This window comes from Carettochelys insculpta, chromosome 6 (assembly GCF_033958435.1).
Source record: "Carettochelys insculpta isolate YL-2023 chromosome 6, ASM3395843v1, whole genome shotgun sequence".
Classification (NCBI taxonomy): Eukaryota; Metazoa; Chordata; order Testudines; family Carettochelyidae; genus Carettochelys; species Carettochelys insculpta.
Window position 1 is genome coordinate 120,770,719 of NC_134142.1, and position 27,751 is coordinate 120,798,469.

At 61.6% G+C, this 27,751-nt stretch overlaps 1 protein-coding gene across 4 annotated transcripts; it reads left to right on the forward strand.

Annotated features, from left to right (window-relative positions):
* Positions 1-2,474: 2,474 nt before the first annotated feature.
* Positions 2,475-23,987, forward strand: TNKS1BP1 (tankyrase 1 binding protein 1). 4 transcript variants are annotated; one of them, XM_074998116.1, is made up of 12 exons: positions 2,475-2,520; positions 8,917-9,070; positions 9,573-10,338; positions 11,433-11,505; positions 12,959-14,620; positions 15,741-17,251; positions 20,226-20,508; positions 21,005-21,152; positions 21,448-21,584; positions 21,913-22,079; positions 22,612-22,685; positions 23,526-23,987. In XM_074998116.1, exons 2-11 carry the CDS (start codon positions 8,968-8,970, stop codon positions 22,670-22,672), a joined length of 4,911 nt encoding a protein of 1,636 aa, XP_074854217.1. In that variant the 5' UTR covers positions 2,475-2,520; positions 8,917-8,967; the 3' UTR covers positions 22,673-22,685; positions 23,526-23,987. The 4 variants fall into 4 exon arrangements, with proteins under 4 accessions (XP_074854217.1, XP_074854215.1, XP_074854216.1 ...); XM_074998114.1 differs by lacking the exon at positions 2,475-2,520 and adding an exon at positions 7,751-7,901; XM_074998115.1 differs by lacking the exon at positions 2,475-2,520 and adding an exon at positions 7,751-7,901 and having other exon boundaries at positions 20,229-20,508.
* The last annotated feature ends 3,764 nt before the right edge of the window (positions 23,988-27,751 follow it).

The window sequence follows — 27,751 nt, forward strand, 5'->3', positions numbered from 1 at the left end:
CTGCCCTTCAGTATGCATCCGGCAACCCCACCACAGCCAGGAATACGGGCCTGCTTTGCTCTGGGTGCTGGGCTGCGTTGGGATCTACCAGCGTGAAACTGGTTGCTTTTAGGAGAAGCAGCTGCCTGGCAGGGGCAACCCAGGCTGGGCTGTTCTTAGGAGTGAGATCGACAGTGGGACGTCCCAGGCAGCATGTTAGTTCATTGCTCGAGCCAGGGCCCCTCTCTCATCTTTGGTTCTTGGGGGCACTCACAATCCAGGACTCAAATCTAACCTGCATTTGAGTTTGCATTAAAATCTACCTGTGTAATATATTACCTACCAGCTGCTTAAAGGTCCTATCATGAGCTAAAGTCTTAGACCCATGCGGATTCTCTGCAATGCAAACCAGGGCATTTGAATGAAACTAAGTTGCTGGTTGCAGTAAACTCCTCACTGGCTGGAGACTCCTGAGGACACAAATTGATCCAACGTGGTTTAACTTTTGAACTTATTTTGCAGCACCTGCAAACTGTCAGTCACATCCTGCTTGGTTTTCGGGCAAACTATTTTCCTGACCCGCATGTAGTCTGTATCTCTTGCTGATGCACCCACACCCACCTTTTGCCAGCTGTTAACGCTGTCGTCTCCATGGTTGCTATAGTACGCAGGTATGGAAAATGACAGAGAGATGGCCGTGTTAGTCTGTATCCTATCAAAACAAAACAGCAGACGTATGGCTCTTCAAAGACTAACGAGATAATTTATTAGGTGACGAGCTTTTGGGGGACAGACGCACTTACCAAACTGTACCCACTTTGACACATTAACGTGGTTTGAACAGGGACGGCGATTACCTGACCCGTTATGAGGACTCTCTTACATACTTTGATGTTTTATCTAACTCTTAACTTCCCCTCCTGACCCGTCCCCTGCTCTTCTGATTTGCTGACCTTGATAACAATTTTTCTGACTTGTTGACCTTGATACCAATTTTTGGAGCTCTGTGCTTTATGTATGGAGTCTGTTCTGATATGGCTTTGATCTGAATAAGTGGGTCTGTCCTATGAAAGCTCATCACCTAATAAATTATTTGTTAGTCTTTAAAGTGCTACATGCCCGCTTTTTTGTTTCGATAGGTATGGAAAATGGCTTTCACAGGTCTATGTCCCGTGGGTGAGGTCCTGAATGGCTTGTTTCTTGCAATTCCTGAAGAACTTAGGGTTACCATCTAAAAAAAAGATACCCCTGAGAGAGAGCATCTCTACCAACTCACATTGTATTAATGTGTTTTAGCAGGGGTGAGTAAAAGTGGATGACAGGCCCCGAGAGGGACATGAAATTTGTGAGGGGAGTGCAGGACGATCGGCTGCTGGGTTACAGGCTTATCTGCCTCCTGGAGAATGTTGAAATGTTCCTGTTTTTCTGTCCATGTAGTCATGTTTATATACCGATTAATAAAATGTTTACATTCTATCAACTTATTTCCTTACACACGCTGACAGTGGGGGGTTTATAGGGGATTTATATGAATGTAACCAGCGTTTTGGTCGGTTTAGATTACAGTAGACGAGTTGGTAGACAGCCCTGGGATGAAAAGTGGAGCTCGGCATGGGGCTCAGCCCCGTTATATTATATATTGTACGTTAATGCCGCTTGAGGTGGTAGACACTGACACAGACATAATCCCTCAAGGGTGTCTTCTCTTTTGAAAGGTCAAATATGGCCACCCTAAGCAATATTTTAAATCTTTATGTACTCGGCATGAGAGAAACTTAGGTGTGCGTGAGCCGCAGTCTGCCAAGGCATGAGTTGGTCGCTGTCTGAGTTGACACTGGAGGGGTGTGAATGTGGGTGACAAAAGGAGGGGGTTGGCTGTGCCCTCACTGGTGACTCATGAGAGGGTGCAAGGGGGATGCGAGGGGTGTTTGGAGAGATTCCTGCCTCCAGCATTAAAATGCGGGTCACTCCTACACCAAGGATGCCCGGGAGCTAGGGGCCAGAAAGAGGTGAATAGCGAAGCTGGCTAGAGGTGGACAATGGGGCTGGAGGGATTTTATTTCCCAGGGGCCCACTGGGGCTCAGGACCCCCGCTACCGAAGCTGGAGAGCCTCAGCACTCGCGGGTGTGGGCGGGGGGGGGAGGGCTGGCACGCATGGAGGTGCCTGTTGTCTTACCGCCACGTGTGAGCTGGGGGCAGGCCCCTCCCCCGTGGGGCTCAGTGCCAGTGGGGCGCAGGGGGCGGGCTGCAATGACAGAGGGTTTCCAGGAGGGGAGAGGCGGGGCCTCCGCTAACGGGGAGGGCGGGGGGAGCCGCTGCTCGGCTGTGGGGCAGGAGTGGGACCCGCTCTAGCCCCGCCCTCCATGGCACACCGTGCCGGAGGCACGATGGCTTCTGCAAGCTGACACGCGGGAGTGGGCGTGCCTACGGCGGGCGATTTGCATAGCTCATGACTATGCAGCAGCGGGCGGAGGCGCCCCGCCCTTGTTTTTCCTTCTCATGAATATGCGGCGGGGCGGTGCCGCGCGGCGCGGAGCCCGGTGAGGAGCCGCCGGACCCGGGGAGGGGGCGCGTGGAGAGTACCCCGGGGTGGGGCGGAGTGTATGTGTGTGTGGGGGCTGGGGCCCCTCCGGGTGGGGTTGAGGGTGAGAATGGGGTGGGGTCTGCGGTGTGGGTGCTTGGGGTTGGGGTCTGCGCAGTGGGTGCCTGGAGTGGGGGGGGGGTTGGGGTCTGCGGTGGGGGTGGAGGTTTGAGGGACGGGGAGCATCAGGAGAAGGTCCCAGACTTTGCTGGGTATTACAGCCGTGGGCTAGGGGAAGACAGGGGCAGCAGGGAGTGGGGGGTGGGGGAAGGAGCACCTGGGGTGGGGAGAGGGGCAGGGAGGGGTTCCCCCTGCCCGACACAGCGTGCCACTCGGCCCCGTGCCTCGCTGTGCAGTGTCCGGGGGGTGCCCCTTGCAAGAGTCACGGATTCCCTAGCCGCACCCTAGGGCCGATCCCTTGCCTGCGGCCTCTGCCTGCTCGGGAGGATTCAGCCTGTACCTCCTCCATTGGCCCCTCCCATCTCCTGGCCATGCCCTTTGGGCCCCTGCCAGAGCTGGGCCCAGGACCAGCTCCCAGAATCGACTGCAAAGGGCTGTGTGAGTCTGTGTCTCTGGGAGCAGCCAGTCCAATCTGACAGGGCTTGTGGTGCCACCCTCAGCCCCTCCACTCCAAGGGGCAAGGCCTTTTCCTGACTGCCCTCCCTGCACCCACCACCTACCTGCCTGCAGCTCCATGCCCTGCTGCTCCCGCCACTGCCTGGCCCTGTCTGCTCCCGCCACTGCCTGGCCCTGTCTGCTCAGCACCTTGATCCCAGCCTTCCCACCCAGCTGCTGACTCCTTCTCCCCAGTGCTCTTGGTCTGCGTGGCTCCCTGCCACCCTCCCTTCCCTCCCCTCCTCTCCCCTCCCACAGCACCCAGGCCTAGTTTCCCTCTGGCTGCAGCTCTACAGAGAGCTAATCAGCTTCTCCTTCCAGCTGCAGGGGAAAGGTGAAGGATCAGCTTTGCCTGTCACCCTGCTGGGTCCAGCCTGAGCGTGTCTGGTCAGCTGGGCTGGCCTCCAAGGGCTTGACTCTGACCATTGCACTGCGCTGCTCCCTGGAGCCTTATGGGCCCTCTTGGCAGGGGGAGGGGGTCTTACTAAGCCCTCCCACTTCCCAGAAGCCAAATAGTGCTTATTTCACTTTGCCTCCCCAGGCTTGGTGTGCACTGCAGTTGCTTCATCATAAGGCAGCTCATTTCAGCCGAACTTTATCAGGGTCTCTGCTGCCATGGGGCTCCCGCTGACAAAATCCTCAGAACAGCAGACCTTAGGTCGATGTAGTGTCTGTGTAGATGTTGCATTACTTATATCACAGCTGGAGCCTCCTCCCGCCCCCTAGAAACCTCCCCCTGCCCCAGGGCTAACAGCCCAGATCTGAGCTGGTGTCTCAGTTTCACAATAGGAGCCCAACCAGCAGTGAAACTGACATTCTTGTCAGTTCCAGGGCTGCTATTAGTTTCCTTTCTGTGAGCCCTGCCTGTCTGTCAGTGCCCCACAATGCCCCATTTCAGTCGGTGTAAATGCTGCCGGTGAGGACACGCACCAGCAGCAAGGAGGGAGGTGTGGACACCAACAGCCGATGCCGTTGCTGCGGTGGCTGTACCAACCTAACTGAAGTTGAATTCTGCAGACAAGCCCTTGGTCTCCTGTGTGGCATTTTTAGCTGTGACCATGTAGCTTTGGACTTCTTCCTGTCCCCTCCCTCTGCCTGTCCTAAGACAGCTCCTGGCTCGGTGTGAGCTGCTCCCAGATGAACGAGGAGCGGAAGGTCGGCCTCAGAGGCCTGGTACCATTGGGTATTCCCTGCCCTCTTTCAGCTTTCTCTCTGCCTGCAACCTGGGCCGCCTCCTGTCTGAACTGTCTTCCATCCCGAGGCCAGGCCTCCACTTAAAACCACAGCTAGACACTTGCATCCTGGCTGTGGCAGCGCTTGCAGCGACACTCTAGGCCAGTGGGAGAGAGGTTGGCAGCTGCTGACAGGAGCAGCTCTCCTTCCTCACAGCCCTCTACCAGGAGGGCTGGACTGGTGCAACCATGTCACTTGGGGGGTTTGCACTCTGTACCAAAGCCCGTGCGTTGCGCAGATCTAGCCTTCGTCGGTCGTGTTTCCTGCACTCACTGATGTGGACTGCCCAAGTGCAGTCGCGGCTCGATGGGTGGTCGGACGCTTCTGTTGGCCAAGCTACCCTTGCGTGGGGAGACAGTCCGGTTGTTACAGTGATGGAACCCCCGTCAGTCACTGTAGAACAGGCGTACGCTGCAGCCAGAGAACTGCTACAGAACAGACCTGTAATGCCCGCAGCGTAGACATGGTCCAAATCTCCTTTGCTTGCTCTACTGCCTGGGGGCTCCCCCAGGATCTCCTCTTGCCTTGATGAGCTGGTTCCCTTCTTCACCCCCAGAAGCTGCCATCCGCCTTCTTGCACCCACACAGAACCCCTGCTATGGCTCCCGGTCCTTGGATTTTTCCATTCAGTCCATGACTGGCTGTACGTACAGACCTGGTCCTGTTCTCCGCCTTGTTGGACCAACTTGCCGAGCCTTGGGGTGGAGTCTGCAGCACCTGGGGGACATTTTCCTGAGTGCTGTGCTCTAGTTTCACCAGGAGTTGATCAGGGAAGTCCCATGGCCCATGTGATCACCACGGACCATTCTAAGACCGTTGACTGTCTCCATAGCTGGTGGGGAGGCGTGAGGGGTCACAGGCCCCCTACATTTTAATTGCTGGAGCCAGATGCCTTTGCTCTGCCCCCTCCCTATTCCTGTCCCCGACAGGTTCTCTCTGACTCTGTCCCCATGAATCCTGTAGCCGACTCTCCTACCCCTCTACTGAACTTCCTCTCCAAGCATTCCCCTCTGGTGCCCCCTGAGAGTTACCTTCCTCCCAGGGCTCATCTGGAAGAAGCTTAATCTTCTCTGGGGCTTGACCTGCTCTTAAAACCTCTTCCACTTGGTGCCTCTCCTGGGCCCCCCCCCGCCCCCGGGCTCTAATTGAATAGCTGTGTAATGGTTCAGTTATCACCACAGAGCCTCAGGGGACCCGGCCTGATCTATGCGCTGGTCTGTGATCGTGTTGAGGGATATGGCACTTGGGGGGCACGTTGGGGGTGCAGATTGCAGGGGAGTGACTGTCCACGCCCAACTTGCCTCCCTCTCCCCCCGTGGCCTGTTCACCGAAGCGCTGGCCCTTCAGCCGTCAGGAGAGCCGGAGAAGTGCAGCCCTGGCTTGCTCTGGGATTGGCCTGAGCTCGGACCTGATACCCAGGGCCTGCTGCAGGTTCGTTGGCAGAGCTCTCCAGGCCAGGGAGTAGGGGAGGGGCACCGGGGCTCCTCACTCAGCTGGAAGGCCTGATGATGCCAAGGCCCTGGCAAAGGAGAGCGAGAGCCCTGTCCAGGAGGCTGCAGTGTGGGGAAGAAGCAGTGCCGGGAGGGGGGCACAGGACGGGTGGGCGTGAGCGAGAGGAAGGAGCAGGAGGCAGTACTGCAATGGGTGGAGACGTGCTGGGGGAACGGGGTGCAGGACAGGCAGGGGCACCGGCACAGTGGGGGAGAAGCAGTGTGAGGGGGAGAGTGGTGTGCAGGTGGGGGGTACAGGCAGGATACGGGGAGGCGTGCGGTGTGGTGCAGTAGGGGGTACTGGAGCATTGGAGGGGGTGCTGCGTGCGGGCAGAGGGCTTGTTGTACAGTAGGGCTGCTGGCAGAGGATGGAGGGGGTGTGGTGTAGTACAATGGAGGTATTGATAGTGTGAAGAGAGGAGTGGTACAGTGGGGGGTACTGACAGTTCAGTGAGGGGTGTAGGGGGTACTGGCAGGGTGTGGCCAGGGATGCAGTATGGTGCAATGGGGGGTACTGGCAGGGTGCGGTGTGGTGCAGTGGGGGTATGGTGAGGGATGCAGTGTGGTGCAGTGGGGTACTGGGAGGGTGTGGTGAGGGGTGCAGTGGGGGTACTGGGAGGGTGTGGTGAGGGATGCAGCGGGGTGCAGTGGGGGTACTGGGAAGGTGTGGTGAGGGATGCAGCGGGGTGCAGTGGGGGTACTGGGAGGGTGTGGTAAGGGGTGCAGTGGGGGTACTCGCACAATGCAGTGTGGTGCAGTGGGTGGTACCAATGGTGCAGTGCGGTGCAGGGGGTAGATGGGGTCTGAGGGGTACTGGGCATTGCAGGGAGGCAGAGTGGGGGATACTACCACAGGGGAGGTGGGATGGGGCGGGGGTGCACTATTAGGGGGTGTATTGGCATGGGAGGAGGCAGAGGGTGGATGTTGTGGGGGGGGTCTGGGCACAGTTTGGGGAGGGGGCATGGGGGTTATTGGTGGGGGGGAGGGAAGCAACATCCCCACCCCCCTTCTTTCCCAGTGCTTGCTGTGCCCCCCCCACCCCGCCCTGCTCCCTAGAATCCCACGGGAGTGTGGCACAGCCCCCACCCTGGCTTGGCTCCGGCTCCGGCTCCGGCTCGCTCTGCGGAGCAGGCGGGAGCCAGCAGCCAGGGCCCAGCTGGGCTGCCTCGGATTCCATCCCCGCGCCAGGAGGCTGGGAAAGCCAATGGGGCGGGGGGGAAGAGGCGATGGCTTCCAGATGTGCCCGCCCCGCCCAGCTTGGCTGGGGCAGCTGTGACGCCAGCTCCCCGGGGAGGGGTGGGGACCGGTTCCCACCGCGCTGGAATGGGAGGGTGTGACGGGGGGAGGGGGCAGGGACGGGGAGTCGAAGGCGGCGGAGAAGGTGGGGCTGGTGGGAACGGGGCAGGTTAGGAGGCGAAGGTGGGGGGAAGGGAAGTGGGGCTGGAGGCGTAGTGGGGGGAGGGAGGCAGGACAGCAGGGTTAGGAGTGGGGGAAGGCGGGGGCTGGGGGAGGAGAAGGGGCAGTGAGGGGGAGGGGGTGTGGGGCAAGGCCAGTGGAGGAGGGGGAGGGAGGCAGGGCTGGGGCAGGCAGTGGGGGGCGGGTGGTGGTGGTGGAGGGGATGGGGGGAGGCAGGGAAGCTGGGCGGGGTGGTGTGTGGGGCAGGCAAGGCTGTGGGCTCAGGGCGGGCGGGGGAGAAGTGACTGGGTTGGGGGGGGGAGGGGAGGGGGAGTCTGGGGGCGGGGGGGAGCCAGGCAGGGTTGGGAGGAGCGGTGATTGGGGGGCGGGGTGGGGAGGGGAAGGGGCGGGGTAATGGAGACGCGGGAGAGGAGGGGGAGCGAAGGGGTGGAGGGGGCGGAGACGGGGAGCAATGGGGCGGGGCCGGGCCGAGCTGAGCCGCGCCGATCCGGGATCCCGGCCTTCGCAGCGAGCTGGTTTTTCCCGTCCTCGCAGCCCGAGCCCGCTCCGGCTCCCGGCCAGGCGTCATGCAGCAGCTGCGGGCGAGGTGAGCCCGGCCGGTGCCGAGCACGCGGAGGGGCGTGGGCGGGCGGCCGGGGTCAGAGTTGGGGCTGGCCGGGGGCGCAGGGAGGGACAGAGTCGTTGCTCTCTGGGGGGAGGCGAGGAGAAGAAGGGGCCTGGCCCTATATGTGGGGGGAGGCAGAGGTCTGGCCTGTCTGTGAGGGGTGGGCACGGTAGAGGGGGCAGAAGTTTGGCACCATGTGCAGCGGGACGGGAGGGGTGGGCTGGGGGCTGGTGCTGTCTGTGGGGGGGCTGAGGACAGCAGGGTGCCTGGCTCGGGGTGGGGAGTTGGGGCTGTGCATAGGGGGCTGGGGGGAGGCAGAGACTGGCACTGGGGGAGGCGTGGGGGTGTTGGCACCTGGGGGGCAGGAGAGGAGGTGTGGGTTGCTAGGTGTGCGGGAGGTGCTGAGCAGTGGAGGCTGGGGTGTGACTTGGGCTGTCTCTGGAGCTGTGAAGCTGGGGGTGGGGGATGCAATCCTGGTGTGTGTGTTTGGGGAGAAAGCAGTGCCTGGTGGGGGTGGGGGTGTGTGCAGTGCTGGGGTGTGTGTGTGGGGGGGGGTGTGGGGGTGTGTGTGTGCAGTGCCTGGGGTGTGTGTGTGGGGGGGGGTGTGCAGTGCCTGGGGTGGGTGTGGGGGTGTGTGTGTGTGTGCAGTGCCTGGGGTGGGTGTGTGGGGGGTGTGTGTGTGGGGGTGTGTGTGTGTGCAGTGCCTGGGGTGTGTGTGTGTGGGGGGGTGTGCAGTGCCTGGGGTGGGTGTGTGGGGGGGGTGTGTGTGCAGTGCCTGGTGGGTGTGGGGGGGCATCCTCAGGAGACAACAGCACAATGTGACCAGAGGAGGACGGTGGGGGATGGGGCACTGTCGCAGGAGCAGCAGGGAAGGAACTGGTGCTGAGGGGCATGCTGGGAAATCAGACTCTGGATGGGGCTGGGGCCATGGGGGCAGGGAATCTGGCTGCTGCTTTCCAGCCCAGTCTCCATCTACTGTCCCTCTCCTCTCTTCTAGGGGCTGACGTGTGCACCGAATTCATCAAGCCTCAGCCCCCGGGGTGCCACCATGGCTTCCCAGCCACAGCCCCTGTGTCCCCCGCCGCCCTGCGCTGCTGCTAATGGTGGCGTGGGAGGCACAAGTGGGCAGCTGATGGGCAGCCCTGAGGCAGGTACGTGCGGTGAGGAGGGGGAAGACGGCGGGCTGGGCTGGGTGTGGGTAGTGGGGCTGGAGCACAGCCCATGTCAGTGATGGGAGCTGGGTAACAGTGCGCCAGGACAATGCCTGGGAGTGGAGAATGGGAACAACCCTAGCTCCGGGGGCAGGGAATGAGGCCTTTCTCCTCTAGGACTATCTGCTCTGAGCTTGCCCAGGCTGGCTCCAGGGGTGGGTGATGGGCACGGGGCCACTCTCTCTCCTAACTGATTTGCAGACATCCATTTGTGAGACGAGCTTGAGTTCTCAGCTGGCACCACCATCACCCCCTGCAGGCCCTGGCGACCCGTTTCCCCCCCAGAGGCGGCCAGTCTGGCGGGAGTGAGGGGGGCGCCTGGGCTGTTCATGCTGTCCCCGCTGGGAGGGTGGCCAGGCCAGTGCCTGCTCTTGGTGGGATGCCGTTGGTTCTTCTCCATCATGTGCGTGAACTCTGAGATGGTCTCTCTCCCCGCACTCAGGTGATGCTCTCCTGAAGCCGCCGGTTAGGCCCAAACCCCGCACGCTGCCCAAACCGGCCCTACCAGCCAAGCCCTGCGTCCCGCCGCCACCTTCCCCTGGCACGCGGGCCCCCCGCCTCGAGTTCCCCTCTGCCGCGAAGATCAACCTGCTGGCGGGTCCCAAGCCATACGGTGGCAGCAGCACGGCCCTGAAACGCCTGTCCTTCAGCCTCAAGGGCCCCTCGGTGGAGACGTCCAATGGGAAGGGTCCCCCGCTGCCGGCCGCCAGAGCCCCGCCCTGTGCCCCAGAAGAGGGGTCGCCCGCTCTCGTGACGCACCCTGCTGGAGGCTCGCTGGGGGTCCTGAAGGGTGCAGCCCCCTTCAAGGTGAAGGCGGTGGTGGCCAAGCCGGAATGCTTCCCGGGCACCACGGTGGAAGAGATCCTGGCCAAGATGGAGCGCCCCCGTGCGGAGGGGCTGGGCAGCCCCGACCCGGCCTGGGGCCTGTGCTCAACCTTCAGCCTTGATGCTGGCTCCCGCTTTGGGCCCAAAGGCTTCACTGCCTTCCGGAGACAGCCTAGCGCCGAGGGTGGGGAAGGCAGTGCTGTTGCTCCTGGGTTGGAAGCTCTCCAGGAATCCGGGCCCCCGGAAGCTGAGGAGAGTGGACCACCCTGCAGGACTGAGCCGGTCGCCGGCGAGAGGAAGAGGGATGGAAGCCCGAGTCCCAATGGACACCACTTGCCAGACAGAGAAGCGCAGAGAGACCCTGGCCCAGCCTCCCGGGAGAGGTGAGGGGCAGATGTGCAGTGGGGGTGGTGATGTGGGGGGCCGGGGACATGTAGGGTGTTGTGGGTAATGGCCTGGTCTAAGCGATGCTGGGAGGGCGTGGGGAGCTGCATTGTGGTGTGGGGGACGGTCTGGCAAGGCCGAAGGATCTGGTGCCAAATCTTCCCCTGGGAAGTGGAGAGGAAGCCAAAAAGGGGATTGTTATATGGTGCTTTCCTGAGGGAGAGAGGAGAATCCTAGGCGCATCCCGACAGCTCTCTGGCACCGGACTGCAGTCACCCCTGAAGTCAGGCGGACGCAGCTCTGCATATGGAAGAGACCTAAACGCTTGATGAAGAGTTAACCTGTGGAACTCCTTGCCACAGTTGGTGCGATTCCCAAAGGGTATTGGAGAACTCAGGCTTTGGTTTAGTTTGAGTTGGTTAGGAATGCAGTTGAGCTAAACCGAAATAAGCCGCTATGGGCCCACACGACAGGATGCTGTGCTTGATTTAATTGAGCCAAGGGGAGGTGAGAAGAGACAAGGCCTGGCAGATGTTCCCACCCTCTGGTTGCTGGCAGTCTGAGACCTACAACGTGGGGATGTGTGATGGGAGCATGGGAGAGGAAGGATCCCTGGAGAAATGTTTGGAAGACGAGAGCAGGCCGGGAGCTTGAGCCAGGTGTGGGGGGCACCAGGCTGGGTGGGGAGAGGATGGGGTAAGGATGTGGTCAGGGTGGGGGAGGGTGTAATAGCCTTGGAGGTGAGAGTGAGCACTCCCAGTGGGCAGAAGAAGAGATCATCCCCTGGTGGTGGAAGTTGAACTGGATGTGGCTGTGGAGTTAGGACGGGGTGGAGCCTGCTGAAGACAAGACCATGGAGCTGCTCTGGAGAGCTTTAAATCCATTGAGCCAAAGCACTTTCCAAGGACCATGGGTATCATTATCCCTGTTTTACAGAGGGGGAAACTGAGGCACAGGAAGGGGTGTTCAAAGGCACCTAGCACAGCGCCAGGAATAGACCCAGCTGTCTGGAGTCAGTGTGCTACCCACTAGGCAACGCTGCCTCCAAAGAGCATTTGAGTGAGACTAACCCGCCACGGTTCCTCTCCCTCAGCGGCTCCTCCCCGGCCGGTGCCAGCTATGATGGGGACCAGTCCGGACGCCGGAGGTCGCCATCTCCCCCTGGCGTGAGTTCTCGGCTCACCCTCTGCAGCGTGGCAGCTGCTCCGCTCGCTGTTCTCCTTCCACGCTCTCCTGTCTCCTCCGGGGCTCCCTCTCTCTGGGGTGCGTGTCTCCACTCCGGTCTCTGCCTGCCCTAAGGCCTCGGCGCCTGCAGCGGTCCCAGGAAGTGAGGCCCTGGGAAGCCAGGTGTCCTGGTTGAGTCCCTGGCCCCCTGCACCTCCCCCAGCCATGGGACAGCGCTGATCAGGAACCCAGGCGTCCTGTACCTCCCAGTGACCAGGAGCCCAGGTGTCCTGCATGGCACCATGAGACCCTGGCCCCCTGCACCTCCCCCAGCCACAGGACGGGTGATCAGGAACCCAGGAGATGGTGCCCCTGCCCCTGCCACAGGCTGCCAGGCCAGTCCTGTCTTCTTGCGCCCAGCCCTGGGGAGTGGGGTGGACATGCACGAGCAGGCCAGCCAATCAAACTGGGGCTCTTCTGGTGGGGGAGCGTCCCCTCCCCCCAGCATGGCGGCAGACCTGGCTTGCTGGCCCAAGGACTGGGAACCTGGCACGGCTCCGAGGGAGCCGCCCTGCCTCACTGCCTCGGCTCACTGACCTGGCAGGTATGTTGCAGGCGGGCGGTTCCCGGCCCCACTGGGCCCTCCGCCAAACCCATACGCGGAGAGAGCAGGGCGGGCACGTCCCCCCACCTGCTAGCTGGCTGATAGCCAGGCTGAGGTTAATCATTAGCTCCTTTCCCCTGGTGGGGGCAGGGCAGGGACCTGAGGGGGGCTTCCCTTCTCCTTAGTGGCAGAGGGGCCACCTGACCCGCCCTGCCATGGGGCTGGGCGTCTTGACTGCTGCTGCTTCCTCTTTCCTCCTCCTCCTCTTCCTCCTCCTGCTCTCTGCCTTGGTGTCCCTGCCCCGCGAGGGAGCCCTCGACCCTGGGAGGCTGCAGCTGAGGCTAAGCTGGGCGGGTGGCGTGGGGCTGAAGGGTGGGGGAGGGTTAGGGGCAGGGCCAGGTGGCAGCCGCCCCCAGGGACATTGGCTGGTCTGAGTCACTTGGGAAACGTCCCCAATGCCTCGGGCTGGGAGGACTCAGCGATGGAAGACATGGGGCATCCTGGTGTCAGGGTGGGTCCCGGGTGGTGGAGGAGTCCGGAGACTGTCTGAGGGATGGGGATGCCCCAGGGATTGGAGGGTGTGAGCCCTAGATTGAGAGTGGGGAAGGAAGCTCTGGGGGCCATCTAAGTGCTGAGGAGGGGGAGTCCTGGGAGCATGGGGTTAGGGGCCGTTTGGAGGGAAGAATTCCCAGGAACTGGAAGATTGGGGGCCCTCTGGAGACTAGGGGGCAGCCTGGGAGCTGGGGAGGAGGGGACGTGTTGGGGCTTGAGGGCCGTCTGGCGGATGGGGGGAAGCCCTCTCAAACTGGGGGGTGCTCAGATAATGACTCTGATTCTCATTTTTCTCACAGTTCTCCTCAACCCGGATTTACCCTGTTCCCGCGGCCCCGGCTGATTTACCCCTCGGGGCAGCCCCTGGCTCCCCCAGCTCCTCTGCCAGCCTTGCCCAGGTTCCTGGGGCCCCCTGCCTGCCTGCCTCAGCTCCAGGGGCCCCCGCTATGCCTGCTGAGCTCCCTACCCCGGGCTCCCCACTGGTGCACGCTGAGCCTCCCCCTGGGGTCAGGGCTGGCTCCCCAGGCACCCCCGAGTCTCTGGCGAAAGACTCCATCAGTCTAGCCCCAGCCCCCGGTGCCCCTTGTGCTCCAGCTGAGCCCTGCCACAGTGTCTCCCATGCGCCGGGGTCTCCGGAAACTCCTGGTGAAGGTTCCCCACCATCCTGTGGCCTTCCTGCCGGCCTGGCACCAGGCCTCCCTGATTCCCCGCCAGAGCTTCCTCACAGCCCCCCTGTGGGACAGCCCTCGGCTCCAGGCCCCCTTGATGCCCTTGCTGAGCTCCCCTGCAGGCCCTCTGCAGGGCAGCCCCCAGGTCCAGGCCCCACTGAGTCCCCCACAGAGATCCCCCACAGCCCCCCTGTGGGACAGCCCTTGGCACCAGGCCCCCTTGTTGCCCCTGCAGAGCTGTCCCCCACAATTGCTCGCTCCCCAGGGGCCCCTGAAGCCTCTCTCCTGTCCCCAGACACCCCCAGTCTGTCTCTGAATCTCTCCGGTGGCGTCTCTCAGTCTCCAGGGTCCCCTGATGGACCTGCTGGCGCTTTGAGGTCCCCTGATAGCCCCCCACCTGCCGAGCAGGGCTCCCCTTTGCCCCCTGGTATCTCAGGGACCGTGCCAACAGATGAGGGCGTCTGTCCCCCACAGCAGGGCCCCCGGCGCTCCTCAGACGGGGTGGTGCAGCTGCCAGGCAAAGGGCTACGAATGGGGGAGCTCGGGGGCTCCCTGGCTGCCCTGCCCTGGGGAGGTCCCCCCGACCCTGGGCAGCCCCTGGCTGGCGAGTCCAACTGGAGCCTGTCGCAGTCCTTCGAGTGGGCGTTCCCGTCCCGGGCCGTGGAGTGGGTGCCCCCCAGGTCCCCCATCAGAGAGGCGGACGACTCCGGCCTCTCTGACCAGGGCAAGGGGGATGGGGAGAGCCCGGTCCCCAGCCCCGAGGGGTCTGACGGGGGGAGCGGCTCCCAGGGGCTGAGGCCAGAACATCCCAGTGTTGCCCTCAGTTGGCAGGACGTCGAGGTGGCTGGGAGTTCTGCCCACCCAGCTGGTGCCCCTGGGGCCCCATGTGACCAGGGAGTGACTAAGGCAGGGAGTCCGGTGGAGGTGGGGGGATCCCGGGCCCCCGAGGCTCGGAGGGACCCGTCCGAGACTGAGCCGAAGGGCCCTGGAGCGGTGGACGCAGCAGCGACGATCTGTGAGGAGCAGAGCAGGCTGCTGCCGGAGCCGGAGCCAGGCCGGGAGCGAGCTGCCCCTGTCCTGCTGCCTGTTGCTCCCTGGCCAGCCGGTGCCAAGGTCTACCAGGAGGATGACTTGGCAGGGAGCTGCCAGGAGGACCTGAGGCCGGGCGAGGCGGTTTCTGAGCTGCACCGCCACGCGCGCTGGCTGGACGAGCTGCTGGCGTCGCCGCCGCCCAGCGCTGATGAGACCAAGCGGAAGGACGCGCCCGAGCCCAGGGAGCCTGCAGGGCCAGAGGTAAAGGAGCTGGGGGGATGGGGGACTCTCCTGGTACCAGTGCTTGGGGTGGCGGGGGGCGGTGGAAGGACTTGGTTTTCTCTGTTGTGTGGCCACAGGCCCCGCAGGGGGCGCTCTCCCCAGGTGAGCATGGGGGAGGGGGTGTGTCATGCTGGGTGGAGCGCCCCCTGCTGGGTCTGGCGAACGTGTGTGTGGGGGGGTGCGGTATCCCTGAGGGGGAATGGGGGTATCTCCCCAGGCCCAGCAGGGGGCGCTGTAGTCCTGGGGGTGTGTCACGCTGGGTGGAGCGCCCCCTGCTGGATTTGGAGCATATGGGGGGCTGTCCCTGGGGGGGGCATGGGGGTATCTCCCCAGGCCCAGCAGGGGGCACCGGCGTCCTGTGAGCGTGGGGGAGAGAAGCGCCCCCTCTTGGCCCGTCCCTGGCTGTGGCAGCGGAAGGGGTTAACTGGGGCGAGGGGTGGGTGTGCTGCACTGAGCTCAGCTCAGCTCGGCAGGGCTGGGCTTTGCCCGCCAGCGGGGTGCGCAGAGCCGTCGGACTGGTTGGGCGGAGGCAGGAGCGTGCTGGGGCGAGCCAGGGCAGGGAGAGCCGCTGACGGCAGCTGTGACGTTGGCCTCTCCTGGGCTATCCCTTTTGGGATGCGTGGGGCGGCCATGGCCGGAGAGGCTAGTGGGACGTCTATCCTGGAGCGACTCTTGGCTAACTTAGAGCTGCGGGATGAGGCCGGGCGGGTTTGGCACACGAGTGAAAGGCGTGTCCCCTGGCCGGCTGTGAGTACAGACGCTGCTTCTGGCCGTGGCTGGGTGCGGGGAGCCAGGCTGGGTTGGGCTGGGGTTCAAATACTGCCAGGCCCTAGCCGGAGATCATGCACCCCAGGGCAGGATCAGAGGGGCTAGTGAATCAGAGGCCCCCAGACAGGTGGGTGAGTCTGTCTTGCTGAGTGGTGGTCAGGAACGGAGGGCAGTCTGGGCCCCCAGTGCAGCAGCTGGAGGTGATGTGTCCCCAGGAGACTGATCCCCTGGAATCCTGCCAGGCCGTTTTCAGGTGGGGAAGGGGCTGACCCTCTCCTGTCCCCCCAGTTCTTTCCTCCTTTAACCCTATTCTCCCCACTCCTTCTCCCAGGACCTGCTCGGCTGGTCGCGGAAAGACCTGTGCAGTGAGTTTGGCATCAGAGGGGCCCACCAGGCTGGCGAGTTTGGCTGGGCCAGCGAGCCCGGCACAGGGGATACAGACTGGCCTGGTAGTTACGGAGCCGGTGAGACGGAGCAGGACCGAGAGTTTGGCACAGGCTCGCGGGACTGGGGCGGCACGTACAACGAGACGGCACTGCTGCGGGACTCTAGCGTGGGGCCTGGAAACTGGCCTGATGCCTACAGCATGGGGGACAGCAGCCGGCGGGATGAGGACTTCAGCCCCGACTGGAGCAACCAGTACAAGGTGGGCGGTGCAGAAAACCCGGATGGGGAGTTTCATCCCAGGACACTGGGCTGGACCAGCCCCTACAGTATTGGCGAGTGCGTCCAGCGGGACGAGAAATTTGGCACCGGTGAGCCTGACTGGCCCCACGAGCCTGGTGTTGGTGACACAGCCCACCGGGACAGAGAGTTCAGTGCCAGCCAGCCAGACTGGCCCGGTCCCTTCGGTCTCCGGTACGCGGCTCACCAGGGTGAGGCGTTTGGGGTGGAGAAGCCAGACTGGGCACAGGAGAGCAGTGGCAAGGCCGACGGGCCCGACCGGGAGTGGGCGAGTGACTATGGTGTTGGTTCTCCTGCCCAGCCAGATGAGGCGCATGGTGCTGATAGGCCAGACTGGAGCCAGCAGTTCGGTGCTGGGGATGGCGACCGGCAGGACGCAAGCAGCCCTGACAAGCTGGCCTGGCTCGGTGAATACACTGTGCACCGCACCGACCCAGACAGTGCCCTTGGCTCTAGCCCTGAAGAGCCCGCCAGCCTGAGCCAGGAGCCTGGGGCTGAGCAGCCCCGGTGGAGCGGTGCCGACTGGCAGGAGAGCAAGTTCCCCTTCGCGAGGCGGGACAGTGCTGGCGATGTCCGGATCCAAGCGGCCGAGTACGAAAGCCAGTTCGGTGTCATTGGGACGGAGAGGGCGGGCGGCTTTGGCTCGGCTCCTTTGGATCCACCTTGTGCCATTCAGCCTCTGGGCCCTGCAGGGCTTGGAGAGAACCAGGCCGATTGGGCTGGCCGTTCCGGGCCCAGAGAGGCTGGCGTGGGGCAGGCCGACTGGACTGGGGAGCTCGGCCTCCCTGGCACAGCTCCCTCTGTCAGCCTGAGGGCCCTCAGCCCTGAGGAGCACGGCGGGGGATGGATGGACTGGACGGACAAACTGCACACGAGCACGGGGGTGGAGGGCGTCAATCCACCCAGAGAACCTGGTGTGGGGCAGTCAGCTGGGGCCAGCGACCTCGGTGCGGTGCCAGGCAGTGGCTTGGGAAGCTTGGGCTCAGTGGAGGCCAGACTGAGGCAGGCAAACTGGAGCTGTGAGCTCCTCTCCGAGAGCTCCGCTAAGACTGGGGAGGCGGTGGCAGGGCACATGGACTGGGCCAGTGAGGCTGGGATTGGGCCTCAGAAACAACCCAGCACCACCGCGATGGCTGGCTTGGAGCCACCTGGGGACAGGTAAGGGCTGTGTGGGCTGAGTGAGGGTTGGGCAGAAGTGGAGGGTGCTCCATTCCAGCCTTCACTGCTCATTCGAGCAGCTGCTGCTCCACCTGGGCTGGGGTCTGGTCTCAAACAGCAGCTCCTCAGTGGGGCAGAGGGAATGGGGGAGGATCTCGTCCCGGTCCCAGTCGGGGGCTTTTTAGACAGTACCCCTGTTGTGGGATCAGAACTGTTGCGCTTGCCTACATAGCCGATGCCTGTTTGCTGCCGAGCCCTTTGCCCTCAAAGATCCTGCAGCAGTGAGTTCCACTGCTTAACGCTGCCTCTCCTGGGGGAAGCTCTCACCCAGTAGCTTGGCTTTGAGGCAACTGCCCTTGCTGTGGGGACATTTCCCTCGAGCTGCCTATGGCTCTGCTGGGAACTCTGCTGTTTTCCACAGCCCGTTATTTCAGGGCCTTAAGTGGCTGCCCTGCCCAGGCAGGAGGCTCTACTCTGCCCATTTGTCTCTGTTACGGCAGTTTTACTCTTCTGCGTAGGCAGGACATTGCCCCAGAGCCACTGCTCTCCAGTGCCTGGATCCATCCTTCCTGCTTCTCTGCTGAAAGGAGAGCACCCCTCTCTTGAGTCCAAGCCCAGCTCCATTTCTGCTGGGCTCCATCAGACACCCCCTTCTAGCTGGCTCTGCCAGTGGCCAAGAGCTGGCCCAACACAAGCCCCAAGCTCAGCCTGCGCTTACAACATACCTTGCTTAGGTGGTGTCTGGGGCTTTCCAGTCACCGCTGGGTTTCCTGGCCCTGGCCAGCCAGTAGTTTCATCTTATTGGGGAACGTTGCCCACCTGTCTGTTGTCTCCGGCTCACCCCCGGTCCAGCCTGTGGTTTCTCGTGCATCAGGCCCAGGGGACTCGCTGCCTTGTGCTTGGAGAACAGGCCACCCATTCCCCTGGCACATCCCACCGTCAAGTCTGGGCCACGTGCCCCTTCCCTCCTCAGCTCCCCTGTTTCCTCAGGAGCCTTCACATGGGAGCTCATCTCTCAGAGCAGCCCAGCTGCTTCAGAGGACCTCCTTCCCGGGGTCTGATGCTTTGCGAGAACCCAGCCCTTTAAGCTGTCTGGGCTTTGTCAACCCCCCGAAACAAAACCATTAACCCCCAGGGAAACTGAAGGCCATTGTGGCAGGAGCAGGTTGCTGGCCTGCCTGACGCAGGCGGCCGGACGACCGTATGCAACCTTCTGGCCTTGGAACTGGGGAGTTGTTTCTTTTGCCTCCGTGGTCTGGTTAGGGTTGGTGAATGCAGATTCTGTTGGCCCTTCTACTACCCTAGAGCCTTGTCCTCCACCCCCAGCCTTCTCCTCCCTGTTAGCGCACCCAGCTCTGTTCCTGCCACCCAGACCACCTCCACCTCCTCTGGGTTGGCCTGTCCTCAGGCCTGGCTCCTGTCCCCTGGTCAGAGGCCACAGTAACGTTAGGTGAGAGAGCCGCACTGTGGCAGATGGCCAAGGCAGGTGGTGGGTAAGGATTTTCCACCCCTGGATGTCTTCAGAAGACCCTTGGGCATCTTCCCGGAAGGCGCACATGAGCCAAACCCCCCAGTTCCTCAGCTCAGGCCTCGGTAACTGGGTGAGTTAGGCAGAAGGCCAGGGTAGGTGATGGGTTAGTTGCTCCTGGCCTTGATCCCTGTGGAAGGGGGAAATTCCTAAACTCTTCCCCCGAACCCTCCCACCCCAGCTGTCATCTGTGCTTTGTGCTTTTCCCCTAGTGGGTGCTTAGGGCTGCTATTTGGGGCTTTGTCTTAGGTACCTGTTATTCCCCACCCCATCACCCTTGCTCTCTGGACACCGAAGGAGAGCTAAGCCCGCAACTCGGGGCAGACCCGGATTGGAGTCCCAAGCACAAGGCCCATCTCTCTGCCTGGGAGCTGTGCTGCTCTGGGACCTCCCCGAAAAAGTCATCTGTGTCCCCCTCCTACCTGCGGAGCAGCTGGTCCCGCCCAGGTGCCTTTCGTTGGCTGGCTCACTTAGATCCCTTCCCAGCTCTCCGGCCGGGTGCTGTTCCTCCGCTGTTGGCCCCTGCGAAGCAACCTGGGACCGGGGCTTCCCGGTGGCTGTCTGTACCAGATAGAAACACGTCAGTGTCTCAGAACATCTGGGTCCCCTTTGTAGCCCAGAGCCCCTGGGCTTCTCGCACAGGGCTCGCTGGAGCGGTCCTGGTTCCCCATTAGCTCCTGGCGTGTGGAACTCCCACCCCAGCTTGCAGCAACGTTGTGCTTTGCAGGGAGGCTCTGGGGCGCAAGGACCAGGCTGGGGTTGAGGGTGGATGAAGTCACAGGCTGGGGAGTGACCCTCTGGAGAGCCTGGGAGTGGTGGGTTGCTGCGTGGGGCTTGGAACACAAGGCCCTGGCTGCTGGCTGAGCTGCGCTTGCTCAGCTGCCTGGGTTGCAGGGGAGCATTGCCCCGGGCTGGGAGCCTGCTAACACCGGGACTGGGGCCTGGCTGTGTTGTCCCACACTCGCTGCCTGGCTTGGCGCCTCTCCTGCGGCGTCCACCAGCTACTCCCGGGCAGGACGCTCCTTCCCCTCCCGCTGCCGGGGATTTTGGTTCCAGGGGTCAGGGCCGGTCTGGGACCTATCCCCAGTTCTGCCCCTGAGTCTCCAGGCGAGTCTCTTCCCTGTTGGGTGCCTCAGTTTCCCTGTGGGGAAAATGGGTCTGGTCCATTTGGAGGGAGCTTTCTGCAGTGGGGAGAGGAGGCTGGGAGGGTGTTGAGGGGGCGTGAGGGGGTGCACAGGGGGAGCAGAGGAGGCGGGAGGGGGCGTGTGGGGCTGGGGGGAGCAGAGGAGGTGGGAGGGGGCATGTGGGGCTGGGGGGAGCAGAGGAGGCTGGGGGGGGTGAGGGGGCAGCGTGGGGCTGTGTGGGAGAGGTCTGGGGGCGGAGGACTGGGGTGTGGCAGGGGTGCCATGGGCCATAGAGGGCAGAGCTCATTGTTTTTTCCCCCAGCAGTGACCCCATAAGTGCCCCGCTCTCTGGCCCAAGCCCCTTGCTGGAGGAGATGCTGGCCAAGGCGGGTGCCCAGTGCAGGAGCCCCAGGGAGGAGAGGGGGCTGCCGGCTGCCCCTGGCCCCCACTACCCCCCTTCGCCACGGGAGGCGGACGTTGGGCTCCGGCTGGATGGGGATGGCGCTCCCAGCCCAGCGGACGCCGTGGACGGGGGCTGGCTGTCCAGGGAGGACCGGCGGCTGAGCCAGGCCTCCCTGCCCGGCGAGGACTTCGGCTTTCTGGAGGTGAGGCTCTGCTCCCTCCTAACCTGGTGCTGGGCGTGGCGTCCTGACCCCCAGCCTCCCCTTTCCCTGCACTCTGGGGCCACCAGCAGTGGCTGGCATGGGGGGCGGGATGGGCTGCCTTCCACTCCATCCCTCCAGCCGAGGGACCCCATCTCTGACTCGGGGCACCCCACCCTCCATGCTGGGTGGGATCCAATGAGGGACGCCCTGGCATCCTGCCTGGAGATGGCTAGTGAGGGTTGGCTGGCCCTTCGTTGGCCCTGATGAGTTGCACAGGCCTTATGTCCCTCCCTGCCCACATCCTTGTGGGTTGCCTCTGGGGCTGGGTCCCTCCAAGGCCTTGGCTGAGATTGCCCCTGCTGGAGCTGCAAGGCAGTGGGCCTAGCCTGGCATCCCCTGGGGCTTTCCTCTCGCATGCGGCACAGGCTGCTTGGCGGGTGGGGCAGCGTGGGGCCCTCCTGGGCACTCACCCTTCTCTCTCCTGGGGCACGTCCAGGAGACGGAAGTTCTTGACAGCACCGTCTACCGGAGCAGAGCCAACCTGGGCCGCAAGCGAGGTCACCGGGCACCTGCCCTGCGCCCCCCGGGCACCTGGGAGCTCTTTGAGGAGGAGGCAGCCGACTGGAGGTTCCGGGACTCCACAGGTGGGACCTGGGGCAGGCGGCGGCTGTGGTGTCAGCTTGGCGTTTGTCCCATGTGCACTTGACGTGGCATTAGCCTGTGGGTGCCTCAGTTTCCCTGTGTGTTTCTGGGTGGTACGGTGCGGCTGTACCACATTGTGGGTGGGGGGTTGTATGTTCCCTGTGTGTGTGTGGGGGGGGGGGTGCCCCACTCCCAGGTGGGGGTGCACATGCTGGCCTGGCATACTGCAGACGCGTGTCCCCCAGCTTGGTGGCATTGGCGTGGTGCCCACATGACACCGTCCCTGTCTCCACTCAGAGCCCAGGGCGGTGAGCCGGGCGTCCTCAGACGAGGAGGTGGCCGAGGAGCCCCAGAACAGGCGGGCACGGCCCTCGCCAGCCTCCAAGGGGGTGAAGGTGCCGCTCTTCCCAGGCCTGAATCCCTCCGCTCTCAAGGTAGCGCCCACCAGATTCCTGGGCAGGGTGGGAACAAGTGGGGCCGGGCTGGGGATGCAGCTGGTGCCTATGGGAGGTGAGGAGGGAGTGGGACCAGGGGTGCTGGAGATGGTCGCAGGTGAAGGGGGAGGTGGGGCTGGGGGTCGAGGCGAGGTTTGGAGGAGGTGGGGCTCGGGGTGGGGAGTAAGGGAGGACTATGGGGGTGGTGCAGACATGGGGGCTGGGCTGGGAGGTGCGGGGGGAGGGCAGAGAGGCTGTGCCATGCACAGGAGGGTGAGGTGCAGACACAGCCAGCGCACCTGTGTGTCTGACGCCCGCCGCCCACCAGGCCAAGCTGCGGGGCCGGAACCGTTCCGTGGAGGAGGGAGCCCCGCCGGGGGAGGCCAAGCCAGCCCGGGCCAAGGAGCCCCAGGTCCAGCGCTCAAAGTCCTGCAAGATCCCCGGCTTGGGGGGGAAACCCCTGGTGCTGCCCCCCAAGCCCGAGAAATCCTCAGGGTGAGTGTGTGCGGGGGTGTCGGGCGGAGTTGTGTAGGTTTGGGGGGTGTAGACTCCAGTAGGTGTAGATTATGGGGGGTGTAGGGTTGAGGGGGGTGTGCCCTGAGGTTGGGGCTGTGTAAATGTGAGGGGGGGGTGCCGGGGGGTGTGTAGGTGTGGGGTTGAGACACTGGTGTTGTGTAGCTGAGGGGAGTACGTGCAGATCCTGGGAGGTGGGGGGCTGTCGGGGTGTGGGGGTGAGACACTGGTGTTGTGTAGCTGAGGGGGGTACGTGCAGATCCTGGGAGGTGGGGGGGTGTCGGGGTGTGGGGGTGAGACACTGGTGTTGTGTAGCTGAGGGGGGTACGTGCAGATCCTGGGAGGTGGGGGGGTGTCGGGGTGTGGAGGTGTAGACCCCAGGGCTGCGTAGCTGCAGGACTCTCGGGGTGTGCACAGATGCTGGCTGGCGTAGCTGTGATGTGGGCCTAGAGCGCTGGGAGGTCCATTCTTTCCCTGCCAGCTCTGCCATGGCCGCTGTCCCCTCACCCCACAGGTCAGAAGCCGCCTCGCCTCACTGGCTGCAAGCACTGAAGCTGAAGAAGAAGAGGTGCTGATGGGCTGGCTCAGGTGAGGCTGCTGTGGCACTTTGGTGGGGGCAGCCTGCGCCGTCCCCATGTGCCCCATCCCGCTGGCGCCATGCCCGATTCCTCTTCCCACGGGGCCTGGCGCTGTCCAGGGACCCCGGCCCAAGCCTGCCGGGGGGTGATGGCATATGCAGCACATGGGCTCAGCCCCTGGAACTCAGGCAGCCCAGGTCACCCTGCTCTGGTACCTCCCACCTCAGGCCCGGGGGACTGGACACAGCCCCCCACACTGTGTGCTCCTGCTGGAGACTTCCCTCCCCATGCCAGGCCGTGGGCAGAGCAGGTGGGCCCATGGGGACCACTGTTGGGGGTTTCTCACACCATCTGGTGGGCACTGCCGAGTCGGCACCTCCTCCATCTGGGTGCGGCTCTGGGCCTGTCTGGAGCCGACTGGAGCTAACCAGAGAGGAAGGCCACCGTGAATAGCTGAGGGAAGCTTCCTGACAGGGCCCAGCTCCAGCGGGAGGATTGGCTCTCCTGTGGGAAAGGTCAGGAGCCAGATCTCGCCCCAGCAGGAGGACAGACCTGACCCAAGAACTCCTCTGCCCCCCAGCCAGGCATGGGTCCAGCCAGGAACACATCCTCCTGGTGGGGAAGGGGTAGCCCTGCACAGTCACCTTTGTGCCATGCAAGCTTAGACCCTCCTGCTCCAGAGACAGGTGTGCGCCACGTGGGTGGGGGAGGGGTCAGAGGAGGAATCTCCCTTGGCAGTATAGAGTACATGACACACAGCCGAAGTCAGCAAGGTTCCTTCCAGAGGGCCAATGGCGCCTCAGGGAGGCGGTGCCCCTTTCTGACGCTTGCCATCTCTCCTCTCTTGCAGGCATTTCTCCCCTGCGGCTGGGGCCGGCACGGCTGATGCTCCAGAGAGGCTCGGTTGGGGAGCGGGAGAGAGGAGGGCGCAGTGATGGGTGACCCCCCCCCCACTGGCTGTGAACAGCTGGGTCCCACAACAGGGCAGTCGGGGGTGGGAGCAGGAGCTGGGGGGGGTCCATCTATGCACTTTGTATCTCGCTCGCTCGCTCCCTGAGCTGCCAGGTCCCTCTGTCCCTGCCCCTGCCAGCTGCTTCCTCCGCTCTGCCCTTTATACCGTATACCTGGTGGAAAGCCGCTCTTTTGTAATCGGTGACAGGGCCCAGCCCTTCCCCGCTGAGCCGCGGGTCGGGGGCAGTCCCGGGGCCAGGGTGTTCTCTCGCTCTCTGCTGCTATCTTACACTTTCCTGGCCAAGAGCAACAGATTATTTTTTCTATGCCACGTGACGCGACAATAAATGATTTCGGATAACGGCAGGGGTGGCTGTGGTCTTGGGCACCTTCCTGGTAGGTTGTCCCTCTTCACTTGTCCACAACTCATGGGCAGGGCCCTGCCTGTCCAGTGGGGGGCAGAGGACCGTCTGAGGATATTGTTTCCTCTCTTTTTTCCATGGGTGGAATAAATGTTATTGTGTGCACCAGCTGGGACCTGGCCCATTGACTCCAGGGAAGCTATGACCCATTGACACCAGCTGGGACCTGGCCCATTGACACCAGCTGGGACCTGGCCCATTGACTCCAGATAAGCTACGTCCCATTGACACCAGCTGGGATCTGGCCCTGGAAACACAGCTTCTCTCTAAATCTTGTTGAGCTGTCTGTGGTCAGGAATCGCTACCCCGCACCCAGGGACGGGTGTGGACCACGCCAGGGAAAGCTCGGCCACATAAACTGCGCCCAGAGCAGCTTCTGGGTGGGGGTGCAGGGTGCAGCCTTGGTGCAGGGGTGGCTCAGGTGTTCCTACAGTTGTCCCTCCATTAAGCCTTGCCCCAGGCTTGACAGCCATGCAAAGTTCACAGCCCACAGCACCAGGTGGAACCTTTCGTAACTCGAGCAGCGTTGTGTTAGCTGGCAGAGGAACTAGCACAGGTCAGAGCGGGCGCCCCGGCTTTGGGGCATCTGAGGAACAGGGGTGTGTGTCTAGTCTGGTTTTCACAGGCACAACATACCAACAACTGGGTGCTGTGTCTCCAGGAGCCCTGGCGATGAGTAGGCTGGTCTCTCCTGGCCTTAGGCTGCTCTTTCCACCCGTGGAGAATGATGGCACTGCATTTTCCCATTGAGGCTAAAGCCGAGGAAGGAGGCCGCTTTCTCCACCCCACTAATTCATTCCCAGATCCTGAAAGGTCCTTAGGCTGGGGTGCCGGCCTTCTCCTGTGGCTGGGTCTGTTTCCCATCAAGGACACTGCGTCTGATGAAGTTGGGCTTTGCCCCTGAAAGCTTATGCTCCAAAATATCATTTTTTTTCCCTCAAGTTGATTTTTGTTTCTTAGTTGGGAAATAAATCAAGCCAACCGTGAACTATAATGGTGAATAGTTCAGGTCTCAACGTTGTGGCATTTTTGATTAAAAATAATACTTAAAATATCACTGAAAAATCCCCCACCCTCTCTACTTGAGTCTGAACTGCTGGGGACGGAGTGGATAGACAGAGGGACCCTGAATTCTGCCTCTGTTATCCCTGATTTATTGAAGTTTAATAATCATGGAATCATAGAAGTCTAGGCTGGAATGGACCATGTAGTGGTCAACTACGGCATAGCATAAGCTGTGACTGTTGTGGGTGATGAAGGTAGGAAGTTGCAATCTGCATCAGAAAGGAAATCTGTGCTGTATCTTTGACTAGCAGAATCTGTCACCATAAATTACTGCTCTGGAGATGCGCTCTGGGCTTTGCTGTAGTTCCCAGGGGGATGCCAGGAGCTCTCTGTATCGGAGAGGGAGCCGTGTTATTCTCTAGCTTCGAGAGCAACAAGAATTCTTGTGGCACCTATAAGGGTGGCACCTTCTTGTTCTAGGAGCTCTCTGTGTTTGCCATAACAGAGAGAAGGTTAAGGGGTGACTTAGGCCCAGTCTCTCAGTACCTTAGAATCATAGAGTTGGAAGAGATCTCAGGAGGTCATCGAGTCCAACCCCTTGATGAAAGCAGGACCAGTCCCATCCTAGCCAGCTTCTTGTCAAGCTGGGACTTAAAGACCTCTAGGGAAGGCAATTCTGCCACCTCCCTAGAAATGGCATTTGCTCTGCAAGTAGAACAGTTTTTCATAACATCCAACCTGGATCTCCCCCACTGCAACTTGAGGCCATTGCTCCTTCTGTCATCTGTCACCACTGAGAACAGCCTCTCTCCACCTCTTCGGAGCCCCTGTTCAGGTAGTTGTAGGCTGCTATCAAATCGCCCCTCCCTCTTCTTTGCTGCGGACGAAACAAGCCCAACTCCCTTGGCCTCTCCTTATAAGTCATGTGCTTCAGCCCCCTAATCATTTTTTGTCACCCTCAGACTCCAGTTGGTCTACATCATTTCTGTAATGGGGAGCCCCAGAGGTGAACGCAATACTCGGATGTGGTCTCACCAGTACTGAATAAAGGGGAATAATTCCCAAGGTCTGCCGGACATGCTCCTTCTAATGCACCCCTGTATGCGGGTAGCCTTCTTGGCTACAAGGAAGTGCTGTTCACTCATATCCAGCTTCTGATCCCCTGTAATCCCCAGGTCCATTTGTGCAAAAATACAGCTTACCCATTCGGTCCCCAGCCTGCAAAAGTGCTTGGGATTCTTCCATCCCCAATGCAGGACTCTGCATTTCTCCGTGTTGAACCTCAACGGATTTTGTCTGGCTCAAACCTTCACTTTGTATAGGTCACTCTGGACTCTATCCTTACCCTCCATCTACCTGTCCCCCTAGCTTAGTGTCATCAGCAAACTTGCTGAGGGTGCAATCCGTCCCCTCTTCCAGGTCATTAATAAAGATGTTGAACAAAACCAGCCCCAGAATCAACCCTTGGACAACTCCACCTGATACCGACCACCAGCCTGACATTGAGCTGCTGATCACTACCTGTTGACCCTGACGATCTAGCCAGCTTTCTGTCTAATTTACAGTCCATTTATCCCATCCATACTGCTTTAATTAGTTGGCAAGGAAGATGTTGGAAACATATTCAGAAGTGTTGCTAAAATCAAAGCATGTTATCTCCACCGCTTCGCCCTGTCCACAAACCACAGAGAGTTACCTCATCATGGAAGGCAATCAGATTGATCAGGCATGACTTGCCCTTGGTGAATCCATGTTGACTATTCCTAATCACTTTCCTCTCCTCTACGGGCTTCAAAATGGATTCCTTGAGGATCCCCTCCATGATTTTTCCAGGGACCGAGGTGAGACTGACTGGTCTGCAGTTCCCTGGATTGTCGTCCTTCCCTTTTTTGGAGAGGGGCACTACATTTGCCTTTTTCCAATGGTTCAGGACCTCCCCCAGTTGCCGGGAGTTGTCAAAGACAATGCCCCCAACCTTTCTGCAATCACATCAGCCAACTCCCTCGGCGCCCTCTGAGGCATTTGAGCAGGCCCCGGGGGTTTGTGTATGTCCAGCTTTCCAAAAGAGTTCGGAGCTTGTTTCCCTACTGAGGGCTGCCCACCACCTTCCCGGTCTGTGCTGCCCAGGGCAGCCCTCTAGGAGCTGACCTTGTCTGTGATGACAGAGGCAAAAAACCATCAGCTTTTTCCACATCGTGTCACTAGGCTACCTCGCTCACCCATTCAGTAAGCGTCCCACCCCTTCCCTGACCAGCCTTTGATTGCTAACAAGCCCATGGAAACCTTTCACGATCCTTTTCAGCTGCATCAGCTAGCAGGATAAAGCTCCTAATAAGGAAATGCTCAAGCGCGGCTGCCTTGCCGGGCTGGAAGCTGTGTTTGCTGGGCCGGTTACGCTAGGCTGGTTGTGTGTGGAGGCTGGGCGACGGCACTGTTCCCTCTAATCTTTGCCATCCACACGCAGAATAATTTTGACGTGCCCTGAGGCGGATGTAGACCACCGGAGCAGCACACAACCTAGTTGGGGGCTAATCAACTGGGCGGCATTGGAATCTCCCGAGCAGCTGCCCACGTGCTCGGCTTCCAGGGAGCGCTGGGTGACGCTGGAATACCAGAGCGGTGGCCCTATGGTGAGCGGAGGCGATAACTGCCCGGGAGAGACCAGAAGAAGCTTGTCATTGACATGCTCAGGCATAAC

Coding starts and splice junctions, on each gene's coding strand:
- TNKS1BP1 (XM_074998114.1), top strand. CDS start 7,767: ATGGGGCGGGGCCGGGCCGAGCTGAGCCGCGCCGATCCGGGATCCCGG. Junction 11,506..12,958: donor GGTCGCCATCTCCCCCTGGC/GTGAGTTCTCGG, acceptor TTTTTCTCACAG/TTCTCCTCAACCCGGATTTA. Junction 14,621..15,740: donor GGGAGCCTGCAGGGCCAGAG/GTAAAGGAGCTG, acceptor TCCTTCTCCCAG/GACCTGCTCGGCTGGTCGCG.